The 17,951-nt window shown below is 44.9% G+C and overlaps 1 protein-coding gene across 2 annotated transcripts in view; it reads right to left on the reverse strand.

Annotated features, from left to right (window-relative positions):
- The window catches only part of IGF2BP3 (insulin like growth factor 2 mRNA binding protein 3), a 110,143-nt gene that overhangs the window by 72,549 nt on the left and 19,643 nt on the right, over positions 1-17,951 (reverse strand). For both annotated transcript variants that reach the window (XM_035317511.1, XM_035317512.1), the window contains exon 4: positions 14,543-14,591. In XM_035317511.1, coding sequence (XP_035173402.1) covers positions 14,543-14,591 — 49 coding nt within the window. The remainder of the gene's footprint in view (positions 1-14,542; positions 14,592-17,951) is intronic.

A 17,951-nucleotide genomic window follows, 5' to 3' on the forward strand; every position in this document is an offset into this window, starting at 1 on the left:
ACGCACACAGTTCTCTGGCAGAAGAGTCGGGGTGCCCACTCCTACGCATTATGCACTGGCCGCATCATTAGTCATTGAAAAATTCCCACTGCAACTGCAGGCAAGTTTTTCTATTACTTACTAAAAAAGGAAGCTCCCTCTGTCCCACACCCAGCCACCTGAATTCGGTTAGCTCTAAGGAGGCTGAAGATAACATTTTCTACCACATATACACTAGAAAGTAATTCTAGTGATGGTGCAGCAGCTGTTGATCACTTCTGGTTGCATTTACTGCCACCAGAATGGGAAATTCAAAGAGCAAAAGTGTCAGATGTCACTGCGGCTACAAGATTTGTCACTCCATCAGTGACAGTGTGTAGTTGACAAGTCACTCACTGTCCAAACAATCTATTTTGTGACCACATCTGCACAGAAGACTGTCTAGCTTTACTTTTCCTACCATTCCACACAACCTGCACCATCCACTTCTCTAAGAGGAGGCACATTCTGCTGTAAGTCAGCAACTGTGTGCCTGTTCATTTATACATTTGACCCAGTGGTGTTTATGTTTATTAAAAACAGTTTTTAAAAAGCCTTAGGAATACCTGGAGATATGCACAAGCATCTATGACTGCAGGGCCAGGGGAATGCATGCATGTCCTCTTGGTGCTTGCCAGAGCAGGGCACTTGAGCGCTGCTGTCAGGAGCAGCAGCCAGGGCAGGGAAGTAGCAGGCCCTGCTGTGCTCTGCCATCAGGGACCTTTTCCTCATCTGACCAGGGCAGCACCTCCCACCCAGCAGCTTGGCATCAGCAGCCTGGCACTGCCAGCAGCAAGCTTGCAGGTGTGCCAGAGGAAGCACATGAGATGGAGACCTGCAAAGCGCTCTCCCTGATCTCAGGGCTCTGCTGCCTTCACAATGCCTTCATCAACTAATAAAACAGCTGGTCTTGCTGCAACAAAAATGAAAAAAAATAGCATTGTACCTTCTTTGTCAACCAGAAGTCAGATATCCAACGAGGTACAGAAAACAGGGCAATTCTTTTACATCGTGTAAAACTCAGAAGCAAACACTACATGGAAGGTTGGGGAACAATGCAGAACAGGCAGAGCCTCCCAAAGATACTGGAGACTGCAGCTCCGACATCCCTTGCACGTTACCGACTCAATGACCACATGCTTGGCTCACCTCCGGGAAGCTGCATTAATACTGTAATCGGCTGAATGGCACGGAAATTAGTGCAGGTTTTACAATGGGAACGTGAACAATCAAACTGAGGGGTGGCCATTAGGCAGGTTGGGTTTGTCAAGGTAATGGGAGCTGTTGACATGCAGGTACACAAATTCAGTTATACCTGATCTCAGAAAGTCAGCTATTCCTGCTGTGAGAAGGAAATCAGCTGTTCCTGCCTTGGCCTTTGCAACAGAGAGCAGCTTCACAACATGATGGAGAAGAGAATTGCCTGCTGACTCTAAACACCAAAGCACAAAGGGCAAGCATGTCAGTGCCTCACAACTAGGGGAAGCTATAAGACCACAGTTGGCATATTCTATGTAATGCTTTGTTTTAGTACCCTTACCTGTTTTGTAAATAAAACTACACCCCCTCATGGAAGCAGGGTAACATATTTCATTAGTCAGGTAAGGGCACCACTTTGAAAGATCTGTTTCACAAAAACTAAAGTTACTTTCATAACAGTCACCAACACGTGCATTTCTACAAAGCACGAAGGCACCACTTGACATCAGCATAGACCAAGAATTAAGTCACACAGAAAAGCGGTGGAAGCCATGGACAGCTCTATAACATTGAGCAGCACCAGGCTTTTGTCTCAGCTCCTGAGCTGACAAAACGTCAGGTTCTCTCCCAACAAAATTTGTAGTCAGGATGTAATAAGCATCCTTTCTTTGCAAGCTCACATGAACAGCTCCTGTAGATTTCTACACATCTGGATAGAGGAAGAGTTACTAGAACACAACATGCCAAAGAAAAGAAAGATGTGCTGAGAAGGTAGGTTGTGACTGTCTTCCATACCAACAGCCTGATGAATTTGTACAGAGACGCTAGCACATGAACATCAACAACAGATGCACAGCTAAGACCACATCGACCACATCCTAAAAGGTCAATGACTGCTCTACACAGACAGCTGAAGTTTACAGATATATACACACACATACTCGCTATACACTTACTATATATAGACGTCCAGTGCAACAAAGGACTAAGGAACACCAGCCTAGAAGCCACTGGCATGTTATAAGCCTCCACTTCAGAGTACATAGTTGAGGTTGGCCTCCTGGTTGCTGCTCACACTGAGTAACTGTGAGTTCAGTGTGAGCGAATAAGTGAAAGTGTTGCATAAATAGCTATCTACTATTCACATAACAGCCTGATTCTATTAACTAAAAGCAACCAAGAAAAACCCAACACCCAATAAAAGGTGTCCCAAGAAATGTTGATTTGGATCCATTTCTTACACATGCACTCAGTCCCTTATTAGGGAAAAAGGGAACTTTAGAACAAGAAGGCTGTTACAAGGATAGTTTTAATATACCTTCCTTCCCCTCAAGTTAATGGTGAGCTATAGTTTTCATAGTGTTTTCCTGTTTGCATTATATTCTAAGAATTCTGCTCATTTGCTCCAAAAAAACGCATGTGCTTGGAAGTGGTTTTGATGGCTTTTAGTCACAACCCCCTCTTTGATTGCCACGACTTCCAAAGCAGCTGAAAATAAGGGATCTATTTCAAGTTACATTCCCTTCCTTCCCTGCCCACATGCACTTGGCTACCAGTTTGAGACACAGGATCAGAGGGAGCTTCAGGCTTCAAAATAACAAGAAAACTTAAAAAAGGAAACGCATTAACACAACTTGATCTCCCTTCCCCCTGCTCAGCAAGCGTTGCCTCAGTTGACATCCAGCTAGGTCTTAAAAACCTCCGAGCTGTTCTTCACAGCCTCAACCCAGCAGCAAGTGCCTGGCCCACCAGGGCATCCAGTCTCTTGCCTCGATCACCAGCTGCTGTACAAGATGGCATTACGCGGCTGCAGGGCAGATTGTGTTGACATTCCTCACCTTTCCATTAGCATTTTCCCTGGCTTGGTACAGCAGCCTCATTGGTTGCCTAGATCATGCCCGTCTCCCTCTTTCTGCAGGAGACCCCCCAGCTGAGCTTGTGTTGTTGTTTTCCCTGCATATGACCAAGGAATAACCCAAGACTTTCAGTACTGCTACTTGAAAGCAAGTAGGAGCTGTAAGAGACATGGATGGAGGCTCAGTCTTGGGTGTCCATGTTAGCGACCACAGCTAAGAGTCACTGAGGAGGGAGAAGAAAGGGGACGCAGAGGCAGTGAAGCAGTAGGCTTGCAGAGCTGGCAGCAGCCAGACAGCTTTTGCAGCAGTGCCAGCAGACTTGATCTCCAGAGATGTAGCCAAGAGCCACTTTCCACCTCTCCAATCAAGAAAACCCTACGCCCCTAGGTGCACACATGAGGAGAGATGTGCTTGCTACTATTACGTACACAATGCAGAGGGCCAAAACAAGCCGGCCCCTTGGAAATAAGCACATTGTTTCCCTCCCTCTACACAAGAGCTAGTTGCATAAAGTTAGGTCAACATGTGGTACACATATGATTCAAATGTAACATTTCCTGGCAACCAGCAACAAGCCCAGAAGAGGATCTGCACTACTGATAAAGTAGATTTTCCCCATGACTGTCATAAAAAAGCCTGTTGATCTCTTGAGACAAAAGCAGCAATCCCCATTCCACTGATTAACTTTCCACCAGCTTCACTGCAGATTTTTTTTTTTCCTTTTTAAGGAGCAAAACCCAAGGCATACACAGCAGTCTCTGAAAGCAAATACCTTCATGAAGTGAAATAACTTTAAATGAATGACAAAACTGGCTGCAGATTCAGTCCCTCAACTCAAAATAGAATTTCCAAGAATGGGATGATGATAATCAAAAGATAAGGACCAGCTTCAATGCAAAGACAACTACACAGGCTACCACTCTTCACAGCCTGGAAAAGGAATGGTTGAGAAATAGAGGTCCTTTAAATAATAAGTGAAGTAGAGAGGGAGAAAGATTCATTAATCTACTACTACCCATTCTTTCTTCCAATACAAGAGCTCGGAGGCAGGTGAGACTAGCCAGCAGAAGTTCAAAGCAAGCAAGAGAAGATAGTTCTCCCTGCAACACGCCCTTATACCATGCAACTCTCCACTGCAGTATATTGTGGATGCTGAATGTTTGCATTAGTTCAAGAACGTGTTCACAGAAGCTCTAGATGAATTTTCAACCCCAAATGCACTGTTTCTGGCTTGGTAAGATCCAGGGCAGCAGAACACCAAGAGCCAGGAGAGTGTAAAGGATCACCACCACATCCTTGCCTTTATTCCTGTACTCCTCCCAAGACACAGCAGGATACAGGACTACTCATATACCTTTCATCTAACCCTTTTTATGTTCTTTATGCACAAACTCCAAGTGGATTAAAAAAATAATCACTGAGGACACTTGAACATTTTTCTATTTCTTTGTCTGCCATCAACATAAGCTCATGGCACTTCTATTATTGTCTAAAGAAGAAGTTATTTGTGGGAGTCCTTCTTCTCAAATTCTACAACTGGCAGTTCTTAAGAGATGATCCCTGCTACTTACATCTTCTGTCAAAGCAGGTACCTGAAATTACTTGGGAACTTCTCCAAAAGCAGGACAATAGTTTCCTAATCATGTTAATTCTACCAAATCTTTGTATCTTTATTTATAAAAGCATGTAGCTTTGTCGGCAGCTATATATACACTTCCAAAACAAAGATACTGACATTAATTCCACACAAAATTTTTGGGCTGCACTCCCAACCTCCTGCCAGCACCTCTACAGAAGATCCAGCACTGTTAGGAGCTGCTGGTTCCTCATTTCACATACAAAAACTAAAGCAAGCAAGATTTAACATTGCAGGCAGGACAAGACAATTACTTAGGAGAGACTAAGCTTACATGCCAAAAGAGACAGAAAAGCTGTGCCGATAACTTTGATAGAGATGAGAACACATCTTTATGAGGTGTATTCTTTGAAAGGTCAGGAAACATACTTTGGGACTTTTCTTACAACTTTCTAAACTGAAGATGCATTTAAAATGGAAACAGTGTTCAGAAGCTGCAATTTTTACCAAGCAATCCCTTGGCCATTCACTTTTTATGCTGCTAGAGTCCCAGTTTCACACAGTTACACAGGAAACGAAGAAAGCAGCGGTGTGCAAGGGCTGCGTATTTCATTTCTGGGCTCTCCCACTTCAGGCAGTTTGAACAACAGGTTAATTTATCCTTAGGTTTAAGGAAATTTAGCCAACCATGGCATGCAACTTCAGTTGTATCTGCAGAGATTCGGTACTATTCACAGACCTTTCCCCTCTCGTGTGTGCAGGTGACAGACTTGAAGATTTCCAGGCCCAACTTCGCCTCCAGCAATAGCACTACAGCCAGTAACTGGCGGGGCAGTCGGGCCCAGGGGACAGTACTCTACCTGGAGGCCAAGACCAAACTGTTTGCCCTCAGACCTGCCCTTCACATTTTTATCAGTGACCTGGAGGTGATATTATGGCACACCCTCCTCGGGTTTGGGGGTGAGATCAAGTTGAGTGGAAGAGACAATGTGTTGGAAGGCCAGGCTGCCACCCAGAGGGACCTGTACAGGCTGGAGAAATGGGCCAAGAAGGACAAATGCAAAGCCCCGCACTGGGAAAGGAAACCCCTGGGCATTGGACTGCCTGGTTGGAGAGCAGATCGGCTGGAAGGAACATGCAATGTTTATGATGGACATTGAGCTGAACATGAGCCCATTGCATCAAAGATCAACAGCAACCTGGGCTGTATCAACAGAGTACGGGCAGTGGGTGGAGGGAAGTAAACAAAAGGTGAACAAAGAGGGATGACGACACGTAATAGAGCATCCAGTTTTCAGACCTTTACTACAGAACACCATTGATAACCTGGAGCAAGATCAGTAGAGGGCCTCTAAGATGGCTCGTAGCTGGAGCACTTAGCCAGTGAGGAATGGCTGGGAGAAGAAAGCTTGTTCAACCCAGAGGAGAGAGGACTTGGAGGTGGGCATAACAGCAGGCTGCTCCGAAGAGCACTGAAGATGGAGCCAAGCTCTTCACAGAGTTGCAGGATGGGAGGACAAGAGAAAACAGGCGTGAACTGACACAGGAGAGGTCCTCACTGGGTGTAAGGAAGAAACATGTAAGAGAATCATTAACCCTTGGACCTAGTCACTCATAACAGCTGTGCAGAATCCATTCCTGGAGGTTTCCAAGGCTGGATAAAACCCTAAACACAACATAAACACAACTCAGTACAGGCTTGCTTTGAGCAGAAAGTTGAACTACAAACCTCCTGGGGTCCCTTCCAACCTGAACGGTTTTATAATTCCATCAAAGTACACATTGCACATCGCAACACTGGATCAAGAGGTTGCACAATGATTAAAGTGACTCCTTTAGTGAAAATTATAGCTAAGAGATGCAAGACTTTGGCAACTGAGCCTTTGAACAAACAACTTCACAGGGACAACCTGATCTAGTGAAAGGTGTCCTTGCCCACGGCAGGAGGGGTGGATCTTCAGGGTCCTTTCCAACACAAAACATTCTATGCTTCTATATTTTTTATTGGCAGTTCTAGAAAGGTAAAATCTGATGGTTTGTTTCACAAGAAATGCCTTGAGCCAAGCAAGCTGTGTGTATTTTTAGGCTTCTCAAGTTTTTGGAATCACTGTTAGTTCCATATACTAAACATAATGAAATGAGCATCCAAAAAAACCCAATACACAAGTAAACCATATTATTCTAGGCTTGGGAACAATACACTGTTCTAACATTGCCAAGCAATCCCATGGTGACATTGCCAGAATTCTTGCACACTAACAACTGTTCTAAGTATTAGAATATTTCTGGCAAGTTGAGGGATCAGAAGTTATGCCTTCCTGTGCCCTAGAAAATCAAAATTGGGCATGAAAACAGATTTTTGCAGAGCAGAGCCCTGACCTCACCCGGAACTTATTTCTAATTTGTATTGGTTGTGTAAGAAATAAAGAAAACACTAGTTTTCTAACCCTACAAGTATAATAAAAGCACAGCAATGCATCCCCAGTAGCAGCAGCTGGAACATTAACTCTAAAATGGGGGCAGATGTTTGACAGGAGCATCACTATCAACTACTTTAAAAAAAATAAATCAGGGTCTTATTTATGTAAAAAAAAAAGTTGGGTATTTTGAGCAGAAATCCAGAGTCCACTTCTAAAAGGTGAAGACTTCCTCTGTATCTTTCCCCTTGATTACAACTCCAAGCAAATTATCAGCACTGCTGTAGTGAACACTCGCATGAATAAGTCACTTCAAGTGAGAAATATGCTCATTACGTGCTTACCCAGAGACCTTCGCTCCCACACCCTGCATTTTAAACACCTGCAAAAGGTGTTTATTACCTCACATATACCTGTAAATATCACTCCCCGTAATTAAGCCAGGCAATTAAAACCCACCGGCGTAAGCCTGTATGTTGACTTAAGTGCTGAGCCGGGTGGTCTGCCGCAGAGGTGGTCACTTCCCTGTATCAGGTTGCCTCACCTGCTGCTAAGCCCCACTAGAGGATAGGAAACATGCACAGCTCAGGCAGAATAGTTAAAGCCAACTACGGGGCCCTGGCCAGGTAGCAGAAATGAGGGAAGACCATCTTTTCCTTTTGGCAGGAGAGCAGGAATGCCACCGCGTTGCAGAGGTCCAGACGCAAGGCCAGGAGGCAGCCAGGGGCTGTGCATCGTGTCCTAGGGGCTGCTGGGGGAGGACACAGACCTGCCCAGCTGTGGGCTCTCAGACTGGGAGGGAGCAGAGCTGTTGAACCTTTAACCATGAGAACTGTTACTACAGGCAACACGGACAACCTGCCTTAAAGTTGCATCAGTCTTGGGGAAGGAGCTTCCTTCTCCTCTCCCCAAATACAACAAGAACAGGCACCACTGGTCCCATCCCCTCCTGCCAGTGTTCTCCCCTGCACCAGTAGCTCCCCTGCAGTTAGGGCTACAGCAAACCCTGGCTAAACTGGCTTCCTCAATGCAGAGTCCCAAAGGGTGGTGATTACACCACCACCAAGAAAAGCAAGATCCATCACTTCGATGAAGCTTTTTGCAATGTAGCTGAACCATCCAAAGCACAGAGGTGAGGGGCAATGGAGCTCAGTATCTCAGGCATCAGCTGGGGAGACAATGCAGCTGTGAACACCTATTTAGAGGAGTCACTGGACAGGCTGCCAGTAGTGCTCTCCAAAATGGCACAAGAACAAGAGCATGTGGTACATAAACAGATCACAAGAAGCAGGGAAGAAGGTGGAAACTAGGTCACATTATTTAAGATAAAAGTCTAATACAAAGAGGAAAAGCAAATAGGCAATGACCAACATCATGATCAATGTTTGTTTGAATGTGTAATTCTTGGTAAATCTTCCTAGCTTCACATTATAACAAAATTAAGCTGCACATGCATGGCACAAGCCACAGACCTTTTCAGAAGGCTCTCAACATTGTAACCCCACAGCAGACTCCAAGATAAATACCAACACTACAACAGCAGGTGAGATGTTGACCTTGTAATCAGATAATACTCACTACCGGTCTACTGTCCAACTAGAAAGCTGTTTAATTTCCACATCCAGTGTTGCATCAGGTATACATGTATTAAACCTGAAGACAACATCAGGCTGAAATGGAGTGCAAATATAACAGGACAAAGCAAGAACTCAAAGTGATCTTAAAGTATAGAAGCTACTCTGGAGAAGCTTCACGGGACATCTCCTGAAGACTGTCAATGAACAACAGATTGCCTAGAAACAGGAATCCCTAGAAACAGGAATCCTGAGAAGAGACTGAAAGAGCTTCAACTCTCCTCACCCCTCTCTGCACATTACAGACCTCCAAGCATGTAAAGGACTGCTGCAGAGAACAGAATAATGTATTCTCCATTCTCCCACAGAGCAGGACTGGTAGCAACAGGCAAGAGTTACACAGCTCAGTGCCTGATGGAGCATGCTGAGGAGGGAACAGAAAACAAGGATCCCTACCAGAGATTCCTGCACCTAGACAGCAGCAGCAGATAAAAGTTATTTGTGCGTGCTTAGCATACTACTAGCATTTTTATAGTTATGTATTATTTTTATGGCTTGGATGCTCGGAGAAGGCTTGAGGTAAAAGATCATATTTCAGTATATTTAAAACCTCTTTACTGTTGATTCTTCGTGTAGCTCAGCCTATTCCTGCACCTTCCCTTTACATCTTGCTTTATGAGAAGTATCTGCTTTGTATAATTCTTATTCAGTCTTAATTGCAATTTTTTTTTTCTTTTTTCTTAAAACACAAATTTCCTCACCTGTCCCTTCTTCATATCCTTAGTAATCTAGAATAAGCTGCATCATGAGCAGGTACCATTCAGCAAGTTAGTTTTTACACTACATTTCTATGACAAAAATCACAGAACTAAAAAAGCCACCACACACCAAATAAAGCAAACCGAAAATCTTGACACAGCTCAGCAGTTTTGATCTAAGTAATAACTACTACAGATCACCAGGAGAAGTAGTATATGCACTGTAAGATATACCAACTTGTCCTCTCAATCACAACCAGTCTCACTTCTTTTAAAGAAGCTGAATGCTGTCTTACAGTATATGCAAATAGGTTTGTGCTATCTCCACTCTTCTTGCACTGCCAAATCTCAATGCAAAACGTGTACTCACACTGCAACTCTCATCCAGAAATCCTCCTCTGTTACTACTTCTGCAGAGAGAATCAAAAGCATCAGAGGTCTCAAAAGAGCTAAGACTGTTTTTTCATTTCCATGGAAGAGCGAGGAAAAGCAAACCGTGGTTAGTAACAAACTTTTACCTTTGGAGGAGTTAACTCAGACCTCCCTTCCCACACATTCCTATCCCCAAAAGCAACCTGCAAGTCTCACAGCAAAGCCAGAAATACACACTCATAATGTTTTCCTTGCTTCTCCGCTCACTCAACAGGTTCACACTCCACAGGCTGGGCTTTTAGTCTACCTTTTTTTATTACAGAGTTCATCAACACTGTATCTGTTTATCTGCTCCAAACAAACCGATAAGGAAATAAGCCTGCAGAAGATAAGTGAGAACTCTTCAACAGCTACCTTCCCGCTGAGCCAGCAAGTGCTGCTTCTTACACCATCTGTGTTCTGAAAATCTGTTCTCTAGCTCTCGATTCACTAAACATGGAAAAAATATTTGGAAAGTAGATTTCTTGAAGCAGCTTCTACACTGAAAAAGCTCATTTAAAAATGCTTTAAAGAGTTCACATAATGGTTCCTTCTCAGGAAAAGAACCCTACTCAGATTCCCATCATGTTGAATCCATCAGGAACAAAGTGTGGATACTTCAGTTTTAAATCTCTGCACCTAGACCTCTTTCTGGAGGGCATATCATTGTCTTATAAATACACCTCCAGCACGGAATGCTCACAAGCTAAGATAGAAATTGTGATTACGAATTAAGACTCAAAACAGTACATTGTAGTGCAAGAGAACACAGTTCAGAAAAGGGTAACACAGCTTTTAAGTTTTCTGCAGAGACCGTAAGGCCAGGATGCTTGTTTCCAATGAGGGAGACAAGATGGTATGTGTGGAGAACAGGAAGAAGCAGCATGGCAATGTCTCCTCTTGCCTCAGTTCTTAGCATCCAATCTTTGTATTTGATAAGGAGAGAGAGAAGGGGAAAAAATTATACCCGCCCACTGTCACTAAAAGATGTGCACTAATTGTGGTTTTACTCCTCCAAACAATCTCAACAAGTGAAACTTTGCTTTATTTAAAATATAAAATCTGTTACTGCACATGTCCTTCTGATTACTCGATTGGTAAAGTAACTTCTGCACACTTCATATGCGACCAGAATAAAATGAAGAAGGTGTATTCCAGAGAAGATCACAGGTGTTGTCCCAGAGTCCTCAAACCCAAAAAGGCCAGTGAGGGAAGGGAAAAATGCAAGTGACCTCCTGGATAAGTAGAGAACATGCTCACAGATCGCAGTCCATACTCCAGCCTCAGTCTGGGGCGAGCACTCAGTTTAGTTCACACAGATGCTGCCTTGCCTCCACCTCCAGTCTCTCCTGGCTGGACAAAGAGTATAAAAATATCCAGTCCCCAGGTACAGAAACCTTGCGGGACCTTGCCAAAAATCCTCTTCTGAAGTTCAAATTAATTACCAGTCAAGTTTTCTGCAAATTTAGCCTTAAATGCCTTGAAGTAGATCAGAATATTATCTTTTATAGCTGCACTTTAAGAACAAGCTCTTCATGGTAAAACATTGTGGTCTTGTTTAAATGTAGCAACTCATCAGATTACAGCAGGTCATTATCTGCCTTTCTTCTGCCACTTCACCCTGAACATGCTCTAAAAGGGTTATCTTACCTCTTTTACTTACACCACAATGGTCTGATAAGTACACAGCGAACCTAACCTTACACAGGAGAAGTGAACACAAATCCACTTGCTATGCCTGGCTGTAAAAGTATTTTATTCAGGAACTTGATCAACCTATGCATAGGAGAAAACTAGCTGGCATGTTTTTCCCCAAGAAGACATCCAGAAAAATGCATAGTCAATCTAGGAATCTGTGCATCTGGTTTATGAAAAGTCTTATTAATAAATGCTTGATACTCCCTGGCCATTTACACCCACTGTTTTCTCTTTGGAATAATTTTATGGGTCAAATAAAGTCTTACATGAGTCTTCAGGATAACCACTCTCTTCCCAAGGGAAGTCAAGCTTTTCTTAACGCTAAAGTTCAGTATTCTCTCTCTCTCTCTCTCTCTCTCAACACCAGTGCCCTCCCCACTATTCCAGGCCGCCGGTAAGAACCTGCCTTCTCTGAACCCAAGGAGCTGCATTTAAGAACACTAGGGGGGTCCTCCTTATAAGTAGTTCTGTGGGAGATTCTTTTTTTGGTATAAGTCAAGGATCGCTCTGTTGTGTGCTCACAGAGCCTCGCTGGTTCCAGTCCTACAAGGCCCAGGACTAACAGATAGCACCGCATGACAAGTGGACAGTGAGCAGAGCCAGGAGGTGCTGAACTGAAGGCACACACCATGACTGGTAGGCCCACAGCTGTAGGCTTTCCATGTGTGTCTTCCATGAAGAAGAAAACAAGACATAATTCAGTAGAGCTTAAGCCAATGCTTCTGCACAGAATGGCAAGGTAACCTTCGTAACGATGATTACACTAGAACAAGTTATCCCAAGAACATTAATTTTTCTTCAGTCCATTTCATATATCTCTATGTCACCACAAAAAGAAAGGTGTTGCAGGGTAATGAGCATGTTTTGTGTTTCACCACTGAACATACAGGAGGGCTGACAGACCGAACTAACCCAGAGACCTCTCTCATCGGTTGTTTCTAGCTTGGCTTTAAGGAGTTCACACCCATTAGAAGAAGTCAGTCTTGATTCAAGCAATTAACAAAGGAGTGATGAAAAAAGCAGATTGGCACAGAGGGACTATAAGAAACAGTTTAAGTGAAATTGCTCCAGCTGCCACACACACACACACCACCCTCTCAGAAAATGTTAGGCAGGAATGTCACTCCAATGTAAGCCCCTCTCTGTACGCACAAACTTACACTTCCTACCAAGTAACTGGCTGTAGGAAAGACTTGCTTTTAGGAGGAACCATCCAAAGCTTTCTTACAGTGCTCAGGAGAAGTTTTGGCAAGGTCCTTCAGCACCAAAAGGTACCAGAACCCAAGGAAAGCTTGATGTAAGACAATTCTCTGATGAGCTTAATCACCAGCTGCCATATTTTGTCAGTAGTACTTCTTAGAGAACCTGTAAACTTACCTGCTCAGTGCAGAAGCAACAGACCTCCAGCACTTACAAAGCAAAGCTTCAGGAAGTTTGTGGACAACCTGTACTTGGCAAGCAGCCCTGATGTTGTTAGGAAATGCAAAAGCGTTGTACAGGTTACCCTGGGGCATAATCCCTCTAAATTCCAAAGGCCCAGGTCTGTAGAAGCAGCTTCAGGACACCCAGGCACAGTCAGGGTGGTGTCAGGATGGATAATCTTAACTCTGGCTTTGTAACTTTAGGAAGCTACAGTGTTTTGAATAGGTGGAGCAGAGGGACCATCCCTGTGGTGGAACCAGAGGTCACCACCAAAAACTGTAGCAATAGACAAGAAAAGGGAAATTCACAAATCAGGAAGCAGAGGGAAAACAGGGTAGAAACCTGTAACATACTAGCACTAACAGCTACATGCAAGAAGGGCCAAGCAGGTGAACGCCTTTTGATGTTCTTTGCCCTGTGCTTACATCATTTATTCCCCTTTTTCTGAACCATATGCCCCTGCTCTGATACTCACCCCTACCCAAAGCCCTCAGAGGCTACTTGAAGTTTATATAAAAAAAAAATAAACTAATCCTCAAACCAGTCACCATCAACCATTTCTATTACCCCTCTTCCCAAGGCGTTAATAGCTGGTGCCAAGGGCACGACAAAAAAAAGTAGCTATGAATTTCACATAAAAATGGATCAAATGGATATGGCTCAACTGAGGGGAGCAAAAGGTTCAGTAAGTGCAGAGGAAACACTTATACTGACAGCACACAGAGGGACAGACTTCAGCAGTGACAGGTGGTATTTGCTGATACCCTGCAGAAACCTCCTGGTTTAACAGCCTAGGTTGGCCAAATAATAACTCCATATTTCTTCTAAACTAGGAGACAATCAGATAATGATGTAAATGAAGAGGTAGCAGCAGGCAAAGTCAGATGAAGTAGGCAGACCAAGAGGAGAACGCTAGCAGCACTTTAACCTCAATCCCTCTGCCCACCAAGATCCCTCAGGTGAAAGGATGATTTCACATCATCATAGTAGTGGTAAGCCAATGTTTTAAACACATACAAGGCACTAAAAAAAAAAAGATTATCTCTTCTCACAGTAGCGCACTTAATGTAAGAATTATAACACCATTTTGCAGAGCATTAACAGCAAGTACACAATGTATCGGGGAGAGTCCCTAACTGTAACAGTATGAGTAAATTTGCTGTAATGCTCACTAAAAAGGAGCAAAAGATGGGGGGGGAAGAAAAAAAAATCTGTATTAATTGTTTGCTTTTGTAAAGGTTTTGGCCAAGTATTTAAATCTGAAGACTTAAATCTTTAAATCTTAAGATTACTGAGCCCATACACCAGCAAGGTCTGAAATGGACAAGCTTTCAGTCAAAGCGAGTGACTGCATCAGGAAGTCAGCGTTCACCAAAGAATCCATTTCAACATTTTTTATGGTTAACTCGGAGCACAGAAATGAAGGCAGTTATCTGAATTGCTTAGAAGGCTCTATTGTTCCCTCTTCCAAAGGATTTTTCCCCAGAAAAGAATGGGTGGTGTGTGCACAGCAAGTGAAAGGTGGGGGAAGGGGAAGAGTCTTGGGGGTAAAGTGAGAAACAGAAACACCATTTTAAACACGAACGTCTTAATTTTTAAAGTAATTTCCTACCTCCCACTGCAAGTGAGGCGGGATGTTTCTGATCTGAAGTTTCCGACTCCTGGAAAAAAAAAAATCAAAGGACACCGTTAAAAAAATACAAGGTAGGCTACACATGGCAGTGTCCACATATAAGCATTTTCTACTAAGAGAGGCAAAACCAAGCACACAACAAAAAAACAGATCACCAGGGGGAATGTCAGGTCAAAACCACTGCAAGCCCAAAGAGCTGTTACAGGAGCACATGCTTCGTGTTTGACAGCTGCTATATTTCATGGAGTCTCCACTTTTTTGAGGACTATTTCTGTTTCAGCTTTAGGGTCTTCAGTACCCAACTCTCCCCATTATAACCGGGTAATCCCTTGCATCTATACTGGGTTCTCCTCCACACACAAGTTTATTATTGTTTTTATTTTTATTTAATTTTAATTCATCCAGAAGATCCTTCAGGATTCCACAGCCTTTAAGGAAGGGATTAGGAGCTTAATAAATACATTTACTCTGATGCTAAGCTTCCCATTAGCCTAACAACAGGCTGGATTTTAACACATCTGATACTCTTTGTCTCTGGTTGGAGGGCAAAGAGGGGGAGGGAAGAATCAGCAAATTCATTGTATTTTCACCCCAAATTTATATCGGTTTTCACTTATCTAGCAAACAAAATCTCCACTTTGAAGTGCTACTGCAGAGCCTGGCAGCGTGCTGGCTGCCTTCACAGCCAAGTCCTTTGTCTGCTCCCTTCCCCCAAAGGGAGAGAACAAATAAATGCCGGAGATGCCGCAAACCCCTCGGGACTCGCAAGAATGTGCGGATTAACCGGGCTTCAGCTGGGCCCAGGTACTGCTGCCCGGGTCCGTCGGGCCTGGAGAGGGGACAGCACGGGGTGACATCGCTTCCAGGGCCATAAACACATTTTGGGTCACCAGAACAGCTGAAACAGGAGTCTCTCGTTCAGCCACGTTTTCCTTGGTGCTTTAATTGCTCAGTGCTGACCTCACCCAGAAGAAACCCCGCACGTTTTAAGGGCCTTCTACACCAGAAGTTTGTTACTCGTACACAGGCCAGTAGAGTCTTGTGACGGAGCAAGTTTGAGACATTCCTGAGTAGCAATAAACCCAAAAGCTTTCGTTTTCCCCCTCAGCTCCTTTTAAAACGCACTCCTTCCTTCCCTTCGCACCGCCACCCACACACGCAGCCCTGCAGGGAGTGGTTTTTACATCTTGAAGCGCTCTCCTCCAAAGGCTTCGCTCAGGGTGCAGCTCCAGCTCCCTGCTCACTGAGCTGCTTTCCCAGATTTCCCTTTCCAGGTAGATTTTACCCCAAATGCTCTGGTGCCTGGGAGATCCCACAGGAAAGGCGCTTTCTCCAGAGCGGCCAAGCAGGTCTCAGTGGTGCGGTGCTTGCTGGCTGCTCTCAGCCCCACTCAGGCAAGAGCTCATTTCAGCGTTTGATCACAATCGTATAAATAGGCACAAACCCAGATCACATAGCCCCTTTTAAGCTGTCATTTCCCATAAAGCAGAGGCAGAAGCTGCTCCACGGTGAAAGAGGGGGGGAAAAGAGTTGCAAAAAGCTTCCTTACACTGGAATCTCAGCTGGAGAAACCACTACGAAACAGCCACGCTAAATCAGTGATACACTTCTCTGAAACATCAAGGTAATCTCACACAGCAACCTGAAGCTTGGAAGTTTGGTCCCGAAGCAGAACAAAAGAAAAGGGGGGGGGACACAATTCATTCAACCTTACAAACACTGGGAAAGCGTAATGCCGAAAAATCCCAAACCACAAAATTGGCAGTCAATGCGCTATTCAGGGCGCCTCCAATGGTGTCACGCCGGCAGTCCCTCGTAGATGACCATTAAAATTCATGAGGGCTGTGCAGCCAGTGGTGCCACCCGCTGAAGGGGCTGGGAGCCCAGGGACAGGAACGGGACACGTCCTGTGCATGCCCCAGCTCTGCACACCCTGCATTTCCCTTGGGAAAGGAAGCCCCAGCATCTCCCTGCCCGCTCAGCATCCGAAGGACGGACCAGAGACTTAGGAAGCAGTCTCTCTGCCTTCTTAGCTTGGTTTAGGTCCCTCATAGCTTTGGGGGTTTTCTTGTTTTCCACATGGCATCGAAGGACCAAAGCTTTTGGTGCAGTTTAAAACTGCCAAGTGGCACTTATGGCACAGAAATAACTTGGGTATCCCGAAAGGGAGGAGAAGGAAGGGGGAGAATCATGAAAGAAACGCCACCTTAAGCTGCTGGCTCCTCCACCCTGCTTGCAGAGAGCGAAAGGGAACGGGAAGCAGAGCGGGCACAGTGCTGCTGTGCACCTCGATTTGTGGCAATAGTGAGACACCTATTGTACGAGGCTGAGAGGTCGCTGTAAAAACACCGGGATGGCTATGTGAGCCCCTTCCTCCGAGGCTATGGACACCACAAGCAGATGCCTGGCTGCACCACAAGCGATTTTAGCTCCTTGCCCAGCGCACGGGATTTCAGCCCCGTGGCTGTGGATGCACGTGACAAGTTTAAAGTGTCCGCGCTGCTGCTACAGCACAACTAGCAACGGGGGGAGAACAGAAACAGAGCTCTGCGTGGTCAGAGGAGTTACGCCAGTGTCAAATAAAAGATCACAGGCACCTCTGAGACTTCTCCATTTTGGTTACTACTATCAGCTCCCATGAAAAAATCCACGTGGTTAAGACTCCGAGCTGTGTGTACATCTAGGTAATCCCTCTCCCCCTCCGCCCTTTTCCCAGGAAGGAGCAGATTAAAGCAGCAGAGGTGCATCTGCAAACCATGCTGCCTCCCAGGGCCAGCACAAGCCCCCTGGGACTAGCACAAGCCCCCGGGACCAGGTATTGCTGCCGCAGGGCGGGCTGCTCCTCCCTGCACGGGAACCCGACGGGCATCGGCACTCGGCTTCCTCCAGAAACAGCCCAAACTGAAAGAGCAAGGAGCGAGGGACAAAGGCGGTCACGCTGAATTTACTGGATTGGCAACTGCCTCCGCGAGGATGGTCTCTGACTTCGGAAAGCACAGGAAAAGAACTCCACGGGATAAACAGGGAAAGGAAAGAGGAGCACGGAGGCACCTTCCTGGAAATACCCTTCATCTCAGACAACATCAGTGATTTCGGGTGCTTCCCATCTTCCTCCTAACCCTGCTCTCTTCAGTTCGGTACAAGGAAAGCTTCCATAGTTATCACACCCCAGGCAGCACGAGCCTGCAGAGGGTGCTTTGTTCTTAGTTCTCTCAGTTTTGCTACTTCAGAGAACTACTTGCAGTCACACCAGGCACGTGAGACCCGAAGCAGTCTTTTCAAATTCCACAAAGGTATTTTACTACAAGATTTTCATTTAATAACTGTATCATCTGAAGTCTTAATAAATCCTTCGTAAAACACTGCCAGCATCTCTCATCTAGGTGAC

The sequence above is a fragment of the Oxyura jamaicensis genome, chromosome 2 (assembly GCF_011077185.1).
Source record: "Oxyura jamaicensis isolate SHBP4307 breed ruddy duck chromosome 2, BPBGC_Ojam_1.0, whole genome shotgun sequence".
Classification (NCBI taxonomy): Eukaryota; Metazoa; Chordata; class Aves; order Anseriformes; family Anatidae; genus Oxyura; species Oxyura jamaicensis.